The 15456-nt window shown below is 36.8% G+C and overlaps 1 protein-coding gene across 1 annotated transcript in view; it reads left to right on the top strand.

The window, feature by feature from the left end:
• Positions 1-15456, top strand: part of LOC145985596 (dual E2 ubiquitin-conjugating enzyme/E3 ubiquitin-protein ligase BIRC6-like) — a 241336-nt gene that overhangs the window by 115647 nt on the left and 110233 nt on the right. The window contains exons 25-26 of the mRNA XM_083119666.1: positions 5944-6054; positions 8900-9130. Coding sequence (XP_082975792.1) covers positions 5944-6054; positions 8900-9130 — 342 coding nt within the window. The remainder of the gene's footprint in view (positions 1-5943; positions 6055-8899; positions 9131-15456) is intronic.

The following is a 15456-nucleotide window of genomic DNA, read 5'->3' as shown; positions in this document are numbered from 1 at the left end:
CACTGTATCTTTTTGAAAATTTTAAATTCTAAATGTAAGAACGAACAAAAATCAACATTTTAAGAAACATCAAACAATTAAGGGTCTAATGAGGAAGCAGGAACAAATGCCTGAAGTTCGAATTTTTGCTTAACTACGCAAATTTCAGAATTTCAGTTTTTTCTTTCTTCAAAGTTGCGGAACGAGTATTACATATCCTCATAGTGTGTTTTTTTGTCATGCTTCACTCAAAATTTGGTCCATCCAGCATCCATACGGCCGACGCTAGAAGCGAAATTCCTTAATTACACAAAATTTCCTACCCCCGTAATTATTGGGAGGCACAGTGTATAAATTTTACCTTCGCTAAAAGCCCTGTCTTTAAGAAAGAAAACAAAACCAATTTCCTTCTCTCTACAACAGTTAGTTCTTGAGCTACGATTTTTTTGTACTTGCGGCAAGTTTGAAAAACTCACGCTTGACAAGGCACCGGCTTCAACAGGAGTATAGGCACGTGATGCTCCATCCTCTATAAAGATTTCGTAAGTCCACTTTATGCACAGAAGGTTAATTGGGATGGGACCTACAGTTTAAAGTGGGATCTGAACCACTATGTGCCTCCACGGGGTATCTAACTTGGAACCCCTTGATTACAAGGCGACGACATTACCATGATGCCATCGGGGAGACAAGAAAATGTATATGTAAGGCCCCCTTGAAAATTCTGGGCACGCCACTGGCTCTAGTGATCAAAAGGATTAAATCTTGTGTTATCCGCAAGATAAGAGTTAAAGTTTTGTTTACCAGAAGGCAGGACAAGAACGAGAAATTGCATCCTTTATGTTGGATGAGTCGAGCGATATCGTTAAGGGACTGCTTTGGAAGAGCTAGACATAACCTTGGCACCGTTAGCACCTCCCTCCAGACACACTGGCACCAACGCACAGGTGGCGGAATACAAGGTCCTGCGGGTTTTAAAGATAAAGCACTTGTTGAAGACTATAAAAGCTGGACTACGGCATTATTTTTTTTTAGTCAGGAGCTTGCTTATTCCCGAACCAAATTGCAGAAAGAAGGGGGAAAGATTATTGTATTGTAAAACACCAGCAATATTTCCTATGCAGATAGATACATTAACCCTTAGTTTGCCGCCGTAACACATATGTTACAAAAAAAGTATGTCCCTTGTAGCCGCTGTAACACATATGTTACAAACAGCTTTAGATACAATTATCGAGGGTTTGCCACACTTATATTTGTATATTGAGGTTGAAACACTGACAGTTCGTTCGGGAACATGTTTTGCAATCATGTTTCGAAAATTCCAAATCCCCCCACCCCCTCCTTTCTCGGAATATGTCACGTGTTTGGGCTCACCCAAACACGTGTTCGCTCTTCAGTTGACAGACACAATAAATGCTTGGTATTTACGATGCTGTTTTCCTCCAAGCTTCCAACGCTGTGATTTAGTACTGATAAGGCACACATTCTTCTTTGTGTTTAGACCTGGTGATCGAGCTGAAGTAGTGGTGGGGATTAGGGGGCAGGGGAATGAGAGAGGGGATTGGATGAGGTTTGGCATTGTCAGCTTTCTGTCGCCTCTATGTTAGAAATGCAATGAAGCTTGACGATAGCCAGAGGCCAAAAGCATGAGTCTAAAGCGTGCGTCTATCCAGAAGTATAGACAAAAGAAAGGATTGCAAAGGCTCCGTCCCTCCTCTGTTAGGACTAACAAACGCCTCACCATAAACACTTCGTATCATATAACAGCTTATCGATTTCCCTAACGCACAAACGTTTCCTTCCGGACATATTTCCACAAAGAGCCGAGTCAAAAGGGAGAAATAGATTCACAGTAGCTACACAAGATGCAAGTGCGAACGAAAAAAGCAAAAGTTCGGGTTTTCTCCTCAAAGCAGCTGGAGAAGAGGGGGCAAACTCCACATTTTTATGATTTTTTCATTGAAATTCGGGGGATGCAGCCCCCGCCCGTAACCCCCCCCCCACGGTTGGGGCATCCAAATTTTACATGGTTGCATGCACTGATGTTCTGCCTGCAAAACAAAAGTTATCCGAAGTAGATTGGTCCCATTGTGTCAATTATAACAATTTTATGAATAATATGCAAATTGGCTAAAATTCGCTAGAGTTTTACGTTTTGCCTTATTATTCAAATTGTATTGCACCCACGAACATGAATCAAGTTTCATTCTGTTGTGGAAGGTCCATTCTTTTTAAAAAAAGCAAAAGTTCCGGTTTTCTCCCCAAAATAGCTGGAGAAGAGGGGGCAAACTCCATATTTTTATGATTTTTTCATTGAAATTCGGGGGATGCAGCCCCCGCCCGTAAGCCCCCCGTGGTTGGGGCATCCAAATTTTACATGGTTGCATGCACTGATGTTCTGCCTGCAAAACAAAAGTTATCCGAAGTAGATTGGTCCCATAGTGTCAGTTATAACAATTTTATGAATAATATGCAAATTGACTAAAATTCGCTAGAGTTTTACGTTTTGCCTTATTATTCAAATTGTATTGCACCCACGAACATGAATCAAGTTTCATTCTGTTGCGGAAGGTCCATTCTTTGAAAAAAAAGCAAAAGTTCCGGTTTTCTCCCCAAAGTAGCTGGAGAAGAGGGGCCAAACTCCAAATTTTTTTTTTTTTTTTCATTGAAATTCGGGGGATGCAGCCCCCGCCCGTAACCCCCCCACGGTTGGGGCATCCAAATTTTACATGGTTGCATGCACCGATGTATTGCCTGCAAAACAAAAGTTATCCGAAGTAGATTGGTCCCATAGTGCCAGAGTTGTTACGATTTTTCTCCATTATGTATACGAATTCAAATTTCCCGCTCAAAGCCTCGGCAACACTGGGCTTACTTTCGTCAGACCGTGCGGCGTACTAAGGGTTAAAAATAAGGCTAACTAACTAACTCTGTAGACTTCTTAAACCCGAAGGTTCATGGTTGCAACAACACAGGCCTTCAATCTCTCCCTATCCTGAGCAAGATCTATATACTCTTTTCCATCCCTACCAATTTCCTTTAGGTCCATCTGAACATTATCATCTTGGTCTTTCTACTGGTCTCTTACCATCAGGTTTCCCAACAAGAATCCTGTAAACTCTTCTTTCCTCTTCCATTCGTGCCACATGGTCTGCCCACCTAAGTCTTCTGATTTAATCATTCTAATAATATCGGGACATGAATACAAATTATGCAGTTCTAAATTATGCAACCTTCTCCACTCACCTGTCTCCTCATCCTTTTAGGTCCAAATACTTTCCTAACGATCTCATTTTCAAATACTCTCAATTTATGTTCTTTCTTTCGTCCTTCCTTCTTTATTTCTTTCAAAGAAAGAAGGAAGGAGAGAGAGATTTCTTTCTTTCTTTCCCTCCCTCCTTCCCTCCTTCTTTGGAAAGAAAAAAAGACCTCTTTCAATGTAAGGAACCAAGTTTCGTATCCATATAACATTACAGGCTAAATTACTGTTTTGTATATTTTAACTTTTAGTTTCTTCAATATTAAAAGAAAAGAGAAAAGTTTCTGAAGAGAAAAGTAACATGCATTTTCTTAATGAACCCTACTTTTTTTTTCCTCAATGATATCATTTTCATTTGTTAGTATTACTCCTAAATACTTGAATTTGGAAACTGGTCCAAATGAGTTATCAATAATTAAATTTTGTCTATTACCTAACACTTGGTTTTGGCTTGTAAGCACATATTTGGTTTTCTCTTTGCTAACTTCCAAACCTCTCTCTTCAGCTGCCTTGAAAAATATTTTAGCATTCTTCTTAATTGTATTTACATCATCCCCCAGTAAGTCTACATCATCATTTGCATATACTAACAGCTGAGTCACACCATTTAATTTTAGTCCTTCGTTAGTTTTTTTTACTTTCCTAACAGCGTATTCTAAGGCAAAATTAAAGAGCAATGGAGATAATTCATCTCCTTGTTTTAACCCATCATGAATTGGAAATTTGTCAGACATATTAATATCCACACGAATTTTACTTTCTTTTTCACTGGTGCGTACCTTCATCATATTAACAAGCTTCTTAGGTATTCCAAACTCGACTAATGTATATAATTTATCTTTTTTGACTGAACCATATGCTTTTTGAAAATCAATGAATAGCTTATTAGTGACTTTTTTCCACTCGTTCCTAAACCAATATCAGATAACTGAGGTTCGCAAATTCTTCTTACTTCTTTCTCGGCAAACAAGAAGAAAGGAAAGTTTTCCAAGCAATCCCCTTCCCCCTCCCTCTCCCATATACTAGGAAGTATTACGTAAAAGTAAAAGCGTCTGTAAAGAATTGTGAATAGTGATTGGGCCATGTTCTCAATTGTTGACATACATGTTTGTGGAGGGAGGGAGAACAAAGATACCCGAGTCACACTTTTAGAATGTATTAAAACCCTAGAGAAAGCAGCTTTTAGTGACTATCGTTTTGGCAATAGTATGCTTGTTCCCCGATCGTAAGGTAGGAGTTCAAGGTCACATGGTGAATGAATGAGACTGCTGCAAAAGCAAGGAAGATGGGAGGGAGAGGTCGCCTGGGAAACAGAACAGCCTTCTGACAAATTTTATCATCGGCAGGGCTTGGAAAACGTATAAAGCGGGAAACCGAGAGTTACAGTAAACATAAGTTCGAGATAAACATCCTAATGTTCAACATGTTTTTTTTTGTTGTTTTTTTTGCATGAAGTCGGCTGAACGAATTAAGTGGGTGAACCCCCAGCACCTTCACTGTCTTTTTTGAATTTACAATACGATTTCGAACAGTTCAGTGCAATACAGCAAACTTTGGTGTATATGTAGTACTCCTTTTCTTTCTTTGTGTACTTAATTTTACCATTTTAATTATCTTTCAATAATATGTTTTTTTTTATCACTGAGATTTCACTGTATTGGCTCAGCCCTAGTTATAAGTCCAAAAGAAAGGTTCAATAATGGTATGAATAAGGTTGAGCTGATACAGGAAAGTATTGGTTGAAATGTGTGTACTTATATCAGCCATTGTGTTTCTGGCATTTTGGTCTTGCCAGACCTCTAGAAATGGAGTCTAATTATTATAAAAATTTGTGGACTAATTATCCTGGAAATTATTCAAAAGTTGAAGTTTTCCTTTTAATCTGCACCAGTAGTGTGTGACAAACTAGATTTGGTGATTATATAAAAGGTATTTTTAATATTCTGATGTAATTATTGAACGAACACAAAAATCAATCTATTCTATTCTATATTAATCTATATTTTGAACAAAATTTCAATTTTCAAGCATTAGTATTGGTATCTGTGGGAATCTGTAAGAGTATTGGTATTGGGTCAGCCGTAATGTGAATTTTTGAAACGTTGTAAGTCCAAAGATTGACTATTATGAACAGCAATAAAATAAAAATTACTTAATGATATCCACAATTTATAATCAAAATGTTAAGGAAATATAAACTACAAATATCCACGTATCTTTTATGCAACACACACACCTAAGAAACAGACATGCTTAATGTTTGGTGTTGTATACGAATAATGAATACCTATTGTTTGTTGTCTGACGTAGGAATGATTTAATCCCTTCCATATCTGTTCATCCTCTTCACATTTGGTAGTTAAATTTCTTAATAATTTTCATGTGATTGCGTCAGCTCTACAAGAAATGCACGAACATGAAATGCTGTATTGTTAAATTAAAGGTCAGTAATTAGTGTTTGATTGGTAGAGGTCTTCACAAATATCTACATTTATGTTACCAAACTTATCCTATTAATTACTTTATAAAACTGTTTCTCAAATGCATGCTATTTTCTACAGAGCATAGGTCTTCTTTAAGATAGATTGGGCTTGTTCTATCATAGTTTATTCTGAAACTTAGACTAGTCAATGCACATTACAGGTATATGCATTTTTACAGTAGATAAAACATGTTAGAGTGGTTCAATTATTTTATTCCAGGCTCTCTCTGCTTTGTCAAGCCAAGCTGCTAACCTCTCAAGTAAACTAGAGGCTGCTTTAAAACAGCAGGAGCAGTTTTTTAAGAAGACTTTAAAACAACACACTGCAAAAGTAAGTTTTTCCCTAATTAATACACACACAAGCATACAATTTTTCTTAGGTGTTGCGAGGAAAGTTAGTTTCTTGCTATTCGGCCATTTTTACATATTAAATGTTCACTTTCGCTATCTGTGCATGTATTGGTCTAGGGGGAAAACTTAATATGAGAGTTAGAGTCATTAGGGTCCCAAGATGGGATTTTTATCAGAAATCTGTAGAAGACACTGATAATTTTTTCAGTATACTCCAGGTATGAAGTTTCTGAGTTTTGTCATGCATGAAGTCCTCACCTTATGCTGTAATGATCTTTCCTCAATTTTACATTTGTAAACTTATTTGTTTTCTTTTTCCATTGTGATTATTTGCTGCTAACAGATTCTTATTACATTTTGTGTTTGATGTGTGTTCTATTATACTCATCTAATCCAATTTCTTTTTTGATCTTACATCAGTTTTTCTGGCTGTTTGCTTGTTGCTTTGGTTTCTTTTCTCCACAGTAAATCCTCAACAGAAAATTCTTTGTTTATAAGTTTGAGAGTAGTTGATCTGATCCATAATATTGGCGTGCATATATCAAAGCAAAAGAATTAAATATATGTTTATTACTCCCTTGAAGCTTAGAGACTTATCCTTCACTGAAGTATATTCTTACACTATGCACTAGAACATGTTCTCACCTATCGATAGAGGTATGCATATTTCTTTTTTGACAAAAACACTAAGTGTGAAACAACACATTGTAATGTTAACTTTGCTTGTTTCTGAAAGGTGACAAGTGCATTTTCCTACCCTCTTTTGTCACGAAATAATGCGAAATGGACTCTTCTTAAACATGAAATTTAGAGTTTATTTACGGACGTGACACTTTCTGAAGTCAGAATTATCCTGAGAGTTATGCAATTCACGAACAATTGATTAATTTTGCTGTAAATATTTGAGAAGCAAAACTGGATCCCTTAATACAGGAATAAACTTAATATTCTGCTAACAACATAAATGTGTTATTAGAAGAGAGATGTTTATTTTGTGTAGTTTTTAAATCAAATTTAGGGTTGTATTCACAATTTTAAAACCAAAATGTAATTTTATATACCACTTTTTCACCCCTATAACAGCAAAATTTTATTTTATTTACTGCTTTCGAACCCGAAATTGACTGTTTTTTTACCGAAATTTTGCTTTTTTATTTACCAAGAATATGTGCCTCTACCTATCAAGAATGACAAGGAACTAAATACAGTGTGTCCAGCGTATAGCTATAATTAAAGAAACATGCACTACAATTTACAAATACCTGCCACAGTCAAAACCCGTGTATGTATGGTACTGCCATCTGTTGCCATTTACGAGAAACATGCAGCTGCCATTAATTCGTCAGGGAATAAACAGCATCACATCTACCATGCTGTCTAACACTTGGATTGAGTTGGATATATGTCGTGCTACTAAGGGTGCCCATATAGAAGTGTATTGATGTTATCAGTGACAGTGACGGAGCCCAATAAATTCTTTGTCAAACAGATTTTGGGACTGTTTCTTTTTTTATAGCTCTAAGTCGGACACTAGAGTACTGCATTGGATCACTTTCGCTCAAAAATACTAGATCGAATCTCCCACCCTCGAGCATAATTCGCTCGAATATATAGAATATCAAATATATTTTTAATGGGACAATAAATTGTACAAATATATGCGTAAAAATCCATCCTGGTAGTTTCAGCCCATAATCATCTATTCATTTTCATACATTGCTATGTGTTGTAAAGATGGACTAAATTACATTTTAACATGAAAATGATGACTATGTTGACTTCAGTTTCAATTTCACTGCATCTTTCATTTCACGATCCATATTTGAAGGACCAATACTACAGAAAAATTACGGTTACACGTGAACTACTGAGTTTCGAGTGTATACTGATCGTTTTACCTGTTCGAGCGAAATTTGCTCGTGACGTCATGGTGATCAAAGATGTGTCAGTTCCTAAAGCTATCTAGCGTCGTCCGTGCGAACTATTTGCCGGTCGAGCATAAAACACTCATTGCAGCACTCTACCGGACATGCTGGTAGAGTGGCAGGGCCAAAGAGTGCTTGTATCATATGACATCATGGTCTTGAAGCCATTGGAACGAGCTTAAGTTGGTCATTGCGGTTCAACTTCTTTCACTGCCATTGCATTGGATACTACAAGGGCATACACACTTGTTTGCACTGACTTTTCCCTATGAACTAGCTTAAATCACTTGGATTCAATGTTTACTTTATGCTTAAATATTACATAAACAAACATGAAATATTCCTTCACGTTTCCTGTCATTTATGTTAGTGCAACCATGTGCTGAACAAACCACCGTTGCTTCTTACCTTTCATTCAAAGGTAAACAAAATTACTTGCTTTCTTATGGCTTATCCCAACTTTTTGGTCAAACTTCACTGGTGTTGTCATGTGACATGGGTTTCAGAAACAATGCATAGGACCTGCTCCACCCCTTCTTGCACCCATGCATAGTATGCAATAAAGAAACTTAAAATTTTGATGATTCACTGGTAACCCTCTGGGAGGAAAAAATAAGAAAAAGGTAGAAACACTGGTAAATGATCCAGAGACTGGTAGTATTGTGTGTAATTTATTTGGTTTCTGGTCATTATCAACAGGTAAGAATATGTTTTATCCTAGTAATATTCGAGAGTAATTATTTAAACATATAAGACTTCCTTTATATTGCTGTGTGTTGCTTCTACTTCTGCTAAATCTCTGGCAGCAAGGTAGCATGTGCAATGTTGGATGTTGATTAAAATAATGTTCTAAGAACATAGCATGAAAATAGCGAGAAATTATATTTACCGTTTCATTAGCATTTCAAGGATATCCTTCAGATCCGTCGTTATGATGGTCCTATGTTAACCAACAAGCGAGGTGCACCTGGGAAGAGTGCCGGTGCAGAAAAGGAAGAGACGGATGGGGACCGGGAAGTCCAGCTGTGCCTACCCCAGTCACACTGCTTGCCAGTAGCACGAGGATTGATCTCATTGATACTCCAGATGGATTTTACATGCAACATAGATATGTTCTTGTTAGCTTGCAAGGTATGTTTTTAATAGTTTGTGCTGTAGCAGATCTCGTTTGATTTGTTTTAGACTGTCTGAAATGCTTACCTTTGTGTGCTCAAACATAATCAAGGCTTCCACTGAACTCAGATATTTAAAATCTTGAAAATTCAACAACATATGGTCCATTGTTATGGATCTGTTGCATATTGATCAACTTTCTAATGTGCTACAATGATGCTAAAAATTCTCTTATAACATAATCCAGTGGATTAATATTCCCAGCCGGCCCCTGTGGCGGAGTGGTTAGCCAATCACGCTACGATGCCAGGGGTCCCAGGTTCGAATCCTGGCCTGGGCATGGATGTTTTTGAGTGTCCATTCATCAATTTCATCACTTATCTCCATCTTCGCAAATTAGCCAAAAGTGGCACAAAAGGTGAAGTAAAATAAAGCAAATCAAATCAAATCAAAAATTAATATTTCCACTCTAAAAACAAGTTAGTTAAAAATACAAAACAGTCTGGCAGTGAATTTATAATGTCTGGTGGGGATTGGACAGATTAATATGGGTATATCTGTCTCTCATTAAAATTGCTGATAACTTTACCAGTCTTATTTCTTTAAATAGCCTGTAACATTGATATGTTTTAGTAGTATTAGTATATATTTGGTATTAATGAGGTATTCAATGGATGTATTTTATTTAATAATAATAACTGAATAATGCTCAGCGGTGAACAATGAGACTTGTTGAAGGACTCATTCCTCTCAGGTACAGGGGTAGTGTTAGGCAACAATATCTCACAGAACAGGAATAAAACCACATTACTACCGTAGATAGAAGGAAAGGATTTATTCTTTATTTATTACAATTATAATGCAAATATATTTGAAATGAATGTGAGGATTTTGTCTTATCGATGTCTTGGCTCCACTATAACACATAACCTCAATGTGTGGCTATCTGCGTACCTATGGTCTCATAGGCCTAGCTTATGCCCTGAACTACCATACTAAGAGGTACGTAATAATAACTGAGCCAATGTTTATTCCAAATTATTCTTTGGGCTAACTTTATTAGCTAATGGAGATATGACAGTCCGCTCTAACGGGGTTGCCCAAGCCTGACTATTCTGTGAGGTTACTTATCTCTCCTAAATTGTCACTCCCACTTACCACATCCAAGATTCCAACAACCTAACTTTCTCGCGATCAGTTCCCTCTCACTTCATAGAATAACCGTACGGTCGCGCCGGCGACGATTGATTGGTCTCAACAAGTCAATCCCTGCTAGTAAGAAATAGTACAACTATGTCTCTAGTTTACGTCGATTTAAGATGAAATAAGAGAAATTCAAAAATTAGTCAATCTGTTGAAAACTGCCCTGTATTAAGCAGATGCACAAAGCAGTTACTGAAAATCCCTTAATTAGTGTCCTCGCTCTTTCCCTGCATCATGCCTGATAAGTCTGAAAGATCAATTCGTGGTAAGACGTGAATACGTCAATTCACTGTCACTCTTTTGATTTACGAATTTGAACAAGTTCAGTATTATGCTTGAAAAATATCAATAATGTCAAACAAACACTCGGACATCTCTCTCACCTGAAAGAAATTTCATGGTTAGTAAATATTCAAAGATGGAGAACTAGACATCATGCATGGACACCTTGGTGAATTATAACTCACTCGTACATTTAATTATTTATTCAATTTAGTGACGAATCCAAATTTACATCAAATGGTGCAATTAGTTTGAGTGATAATCCTTTGGTACCAAATAAACAATTTATGTTTATTAATTGTTGATTTACCAACAATGACGTTAACTTTAATGTTTAGAATACTCGAGGTACCTCTTTTTCAAAAACTAGACTGAAGTTAAGATTAAACGTCAAAATAGATTTTCATGTTCTGACAAACCAGCTGGTGCACCTAGTAAATCTAAATAATACATGCACGAACTAAATATTACAAAAATGACCTCATATTAAGTCGGGTTTCGATATATCCAAAGTCAATTGTACTTTCTAGTAGCTATTCATATCTGATCTGTCCGTGCACTGGTCGTTACCCTAACCCAGTAGCGCTAATACCAATTATTCATGCTCGAGCAACGCGAAGAAATGTATATGTGACGTCACGATACCGTACGATCGAAATTATACTGTTCTTGCCACGTTTCTTCAGTTACCAGCTGCGGAACATTTTATGCATGGTTTAGATTTAATTTTCTTAGAGAAAATTTCGTCGACGAAAGATATCTTTTCTCTATTCAATATTGCGGCTTCCGCTGAGCCACATGTACACCTGGATTTAAGCTGAATATTGCGATCCAGTACTGTGAATGACACTTTTGACAGTTAGTACAATAACTAAACATTGTATGTGACGTGTATTTTATTTTCTCTCGTCGCGATTAACATGAAGGTAGTTTCACCCGACGTCGATTTCTTTGTCTCGACTGTCGCTGCACTTGAACGAACGAATGGCCTTCCCTCATGGGCGAGCTCTCATCTTTCACATTTCACAGTCCACGCAGCTGTTACTCACAGCTAATTATAACCACAATTCATCTGCATCCCCATTTAGGTGATCACGAATACACTTTCGTTCTGGTTTTTCGTCCATAACCGTGCAAAACTTGTCAATTCTATTGCTCCGTTTTCTTGTCATCCACCTGCTTTTCCCTCCATGTCCTGGGTGCGTTCATTGTTTTTTCCACGCCAGACGCAGTCTCCGAACACTTCATAACCAAACTCCATCACACTTTCACACGCAAATCACTTCAACGTCCATTTGTTTCTAACTACTACAGGTGCGTGTGTTAAGGTACAATTATCAATTACTTATATTCCCACTTTAGAATTTTATTATTAGAATACTCCCTCGAGACGTAGATATTTTGATGTCTCTTTTCCATCACTTCCGCCTCCGAGTTTCCGAACACTACCGTTTCTTTATGATTAGTGAAAATGTCCCTCATCGAGCGATAATTAGATTAAAAGTATTTACGTAATTTTGAAAATAAATATTTGATGGCTGTTAAGTTCCCAATGAATAAACTGAAAGTTCTACAATAAATTTAATAATATTTACTACTAATTCAGCTAGTATTTCCTCCCTTTTTTAGATTAATACGAAGAGCGACCTCTAGCGGTTAAATTTGTAACCCTAGTTTCCAGATCAAGTTATCCCCGTAAGCAGCTGCCCTCTCTCGTGAATTTCTCAGAGTTTCGTGTGCATTCACACCATGGACGAGCAATTTCTATAGGTTAGGTCAGTTCTCCAACCATCAGAATATTACTGTAGCTGGCTTACGTTTTATCAACAAGGGAATTATGACTCCAAACCGTCATAGAGAATGGTTGCAGTATTGTACATAGCATCAATGCATTGCTATTGACATACCTATGGTCGCTTAGGCCTAGCTTGCACCCCCAACTACTATACCAAGAAGTATCTACAACACCGAGCAGTTCTTTTGAGTTTATATTCTGTCAACGATCTGCGGTGATTGTTAATTATTATGCCAAATCCTCGCTTTTATAGTACAAGGTTCGCTCATAAAAAACCAAACTTTTTTTTAAGGATGGAAAGCAAGTAATTACCTTCAAATGACTCTGTCACCTTCAAAATAATCACCAGAGTAGGCAACACACTTTGACCAGCATTTGTATAGGTCTTGGAAAGACTGTTGGTAGTCATTGACAGTAAGTGTTTGCTAAATATGCATAATATTTAATTTAATGCCTGTGACGTTGTCAAATCTAGTCATTGACAGTAAATGTTCTCTAAATATGCGAAACATTTAATTTAATGTCAAATCTTCGTCCTAGCATAGCCATCTTAAGGCGAGGAGGGACAAATACGCACTAGTTGTGCATTTATTTCAATATCGTCGGATTGGGCACTGCTATTTAAAAAAGGGTTTAGTATGCAAGAGAGTATGAATTTGCAAGTGAAAACTGTTTTTCAAGTTGATTTTCCTTCTACCATGACATAGTTCAATGTGTCCTTTTCCGTTCATGTACTTTTCTATGTAATTGGATGTCTGATATTCCCCAGAAAATGAATAAAATATGGTCCCATAAAAAAAAGTAAAAGTAAAGTGTTCCCCGGTGCACAGCACCACGCCATGAAGGCGTATAGGGGGTGTGGGGGTAACGCTGCACACTTTCTTGATTCGATTGTGAGTGTGGGTGATGTAATCAGCATCACGCCCCTGACCGCCTTTGCCCCCCAGAGTTTCCCCCAGGTACCCATGTTATTCGATGCTGGGTAGGCGCCGAGGCCACTTCCATCGTTAGAAAAGTTCCCGGATTTGAACCGGCCGGGATCGAACCCAGGACCTTTAGCATGGTAGTCAGACGCGTTACCGACTGAGCTACCCATAAGCCTAATGCATTTATCCTTGCCTCATATGGCCATCCTGGCAGTGTTGCCAAACCTGATGTGCATAAAAGAGCTACATTTCACCATTAATAGAGTTAAATATGACTTTCAAGGAGCTAAATTAATGAAGGCTGCATAAAGTGCCTCCTAGGGTAATTTTACGTTACCTTTAAAGTGATTATTTTCCTGTAGTTTACGGTTATTACAAGCATAATAAATCAGTTTTTCGTTGTGACGTTTCAGTAGAACACACGCTCCCTTCATCTGACATTTATTTTCATTTTGACTAAAAATACAGTTATAACAATGGTTAGCATTTTTTTTTAAACAAAAAGAATCCCTTATATAATGGATGTTGTCAATGTTACATTGTTGTAATATAGCAACATAACTGAAAAAAAACCATGCATTTCTGTTTTATTTTTATTTCAGATAAAAATTTTGATCACATTATATTTTATTTAAAATTATGAATCTCAAATATCATCAGGTAATTCAAAGTCATCATTGTTTTCACAAAGTCTCTTGATGTTTTCTGTTACATTAAATTTTAAAGATGGTGGCATACTCCATTTGTGAAGCTTCCCAGACATTCAACTCTATGTTTCCTGTCAATCTTTAAAAAGCCCTTCTCTTTTTAATCAAATGCTTCTCTTTGATGATGTGAGCTGACAAACCTGTTCTTGGGTTGAGATTTATAATGTCCAAATCATGTTCATGCCATCTTATTGCCATTTTCCTTGCTGTTTGTCCGACATTAAATGTACATTCCAAACTTCTTGGTGATCTAAGAAAAATGTTGAAATTAAATCTTCTAAAAAATTTTGCATTTTTATGTGAGATGTTTGGAATGAGAAACTCTCTACCAGATGTGGAAACCACAAGAATATATAATATAAGTTGTTCATGTTCAAAGGATTATGTAGGACAAACAGCAAATGGCAATAAGATGGCACGAACACGATTTGGACATTATAAATCTAAACCGAAGAACAGGTTGTCAGCTCACATCATCGAAGAGAAGCATTTGATTAAAAAGAGAAGGGTTTTAAAAAGATTGACTGGAAACATAGAGTTGAATGTCTGGGAAGCTTCATTCATTGCAGAAGAACACTGGAATAAATTAAATAATGAAAATGGTAACATATATCCAGTATGGAGTTTTGTTTTTCACAAATGGAGTAAGCCACCATCTTTAAAATTTAATGTAACAGAAAACAAGAGACTTTGTGAAAACAATGATGACTTTGAATTACCTGATTATATTTGGGATTCATAATTTTAAATAAAAAAATAATGTGAAAAAAAATATATCTGAAATAAAAATAAACAGACTGCTTCTTTGCACAGTTAGGATGCTATATTACAACAATGTAACATTGACAACATCCATTATATAACGGATTTGTTTTGTTTAAAAAAATTGCTAAACATTGTTATAACTGTATCTTTAGTCAAAATGAAAATAAATGTCTGATGAAGGGAGCGTGTGTTCTCCTGAAACGTTACAACGAAAAACTGTTTTCTTATTATTGTAATAACCGTAAACTACAGGAAAATAATTCTACAATGCAAGCGATGCGAACATACAAGAAAAAGCTTTAAAGTGATGGCAATTTATTCTTAATTTTCACCACCTACATTTGGCGGCATCACCCATCTGAATAATCCAATGATGTTCATATGAAGTCGAAAATAAAGGATTCCCAGATAATAATATTGTCATCTTCACCTTAGCCACAGTGCTATATATAAAAAATAGCTGGGGAGGAAAGAGGGGGTGGATGGCGCAGTCTATATATGATTATCACGTCACCTGCAAAATGTACACTCATGGCAAAAGTTGGTCTTTATGGACCGGAGCCAGTGGTGGCATCATAGTGGGGCAGAGGGCAGGTGTCACAGTTCACAACGAAACGAGTGCACGAAGGAGCCAGATCTGGCTCCAAAAGAGCGAAGTTGGCTACA

Source organism: Lepisma saccharinum, chromosome 3 (assembly GCF_977018435.1).
Source record: "Lepisma saccharinum chromosome 3, izLepSacc3.1, whole genome shotgun sequence".
Classification (NCBI taxonomy): Eukaryota; Metazoa; Arthropoda; class Insecta; order Zygentoma; family Lepismatidae; genus Lepisma; species Lepisma saccharinum.
The sequence above is the reverse complement of the archived record's forward strand: the minus strand, read 5'-3'. Positions and strand labels throughout refer to the sequence as shown.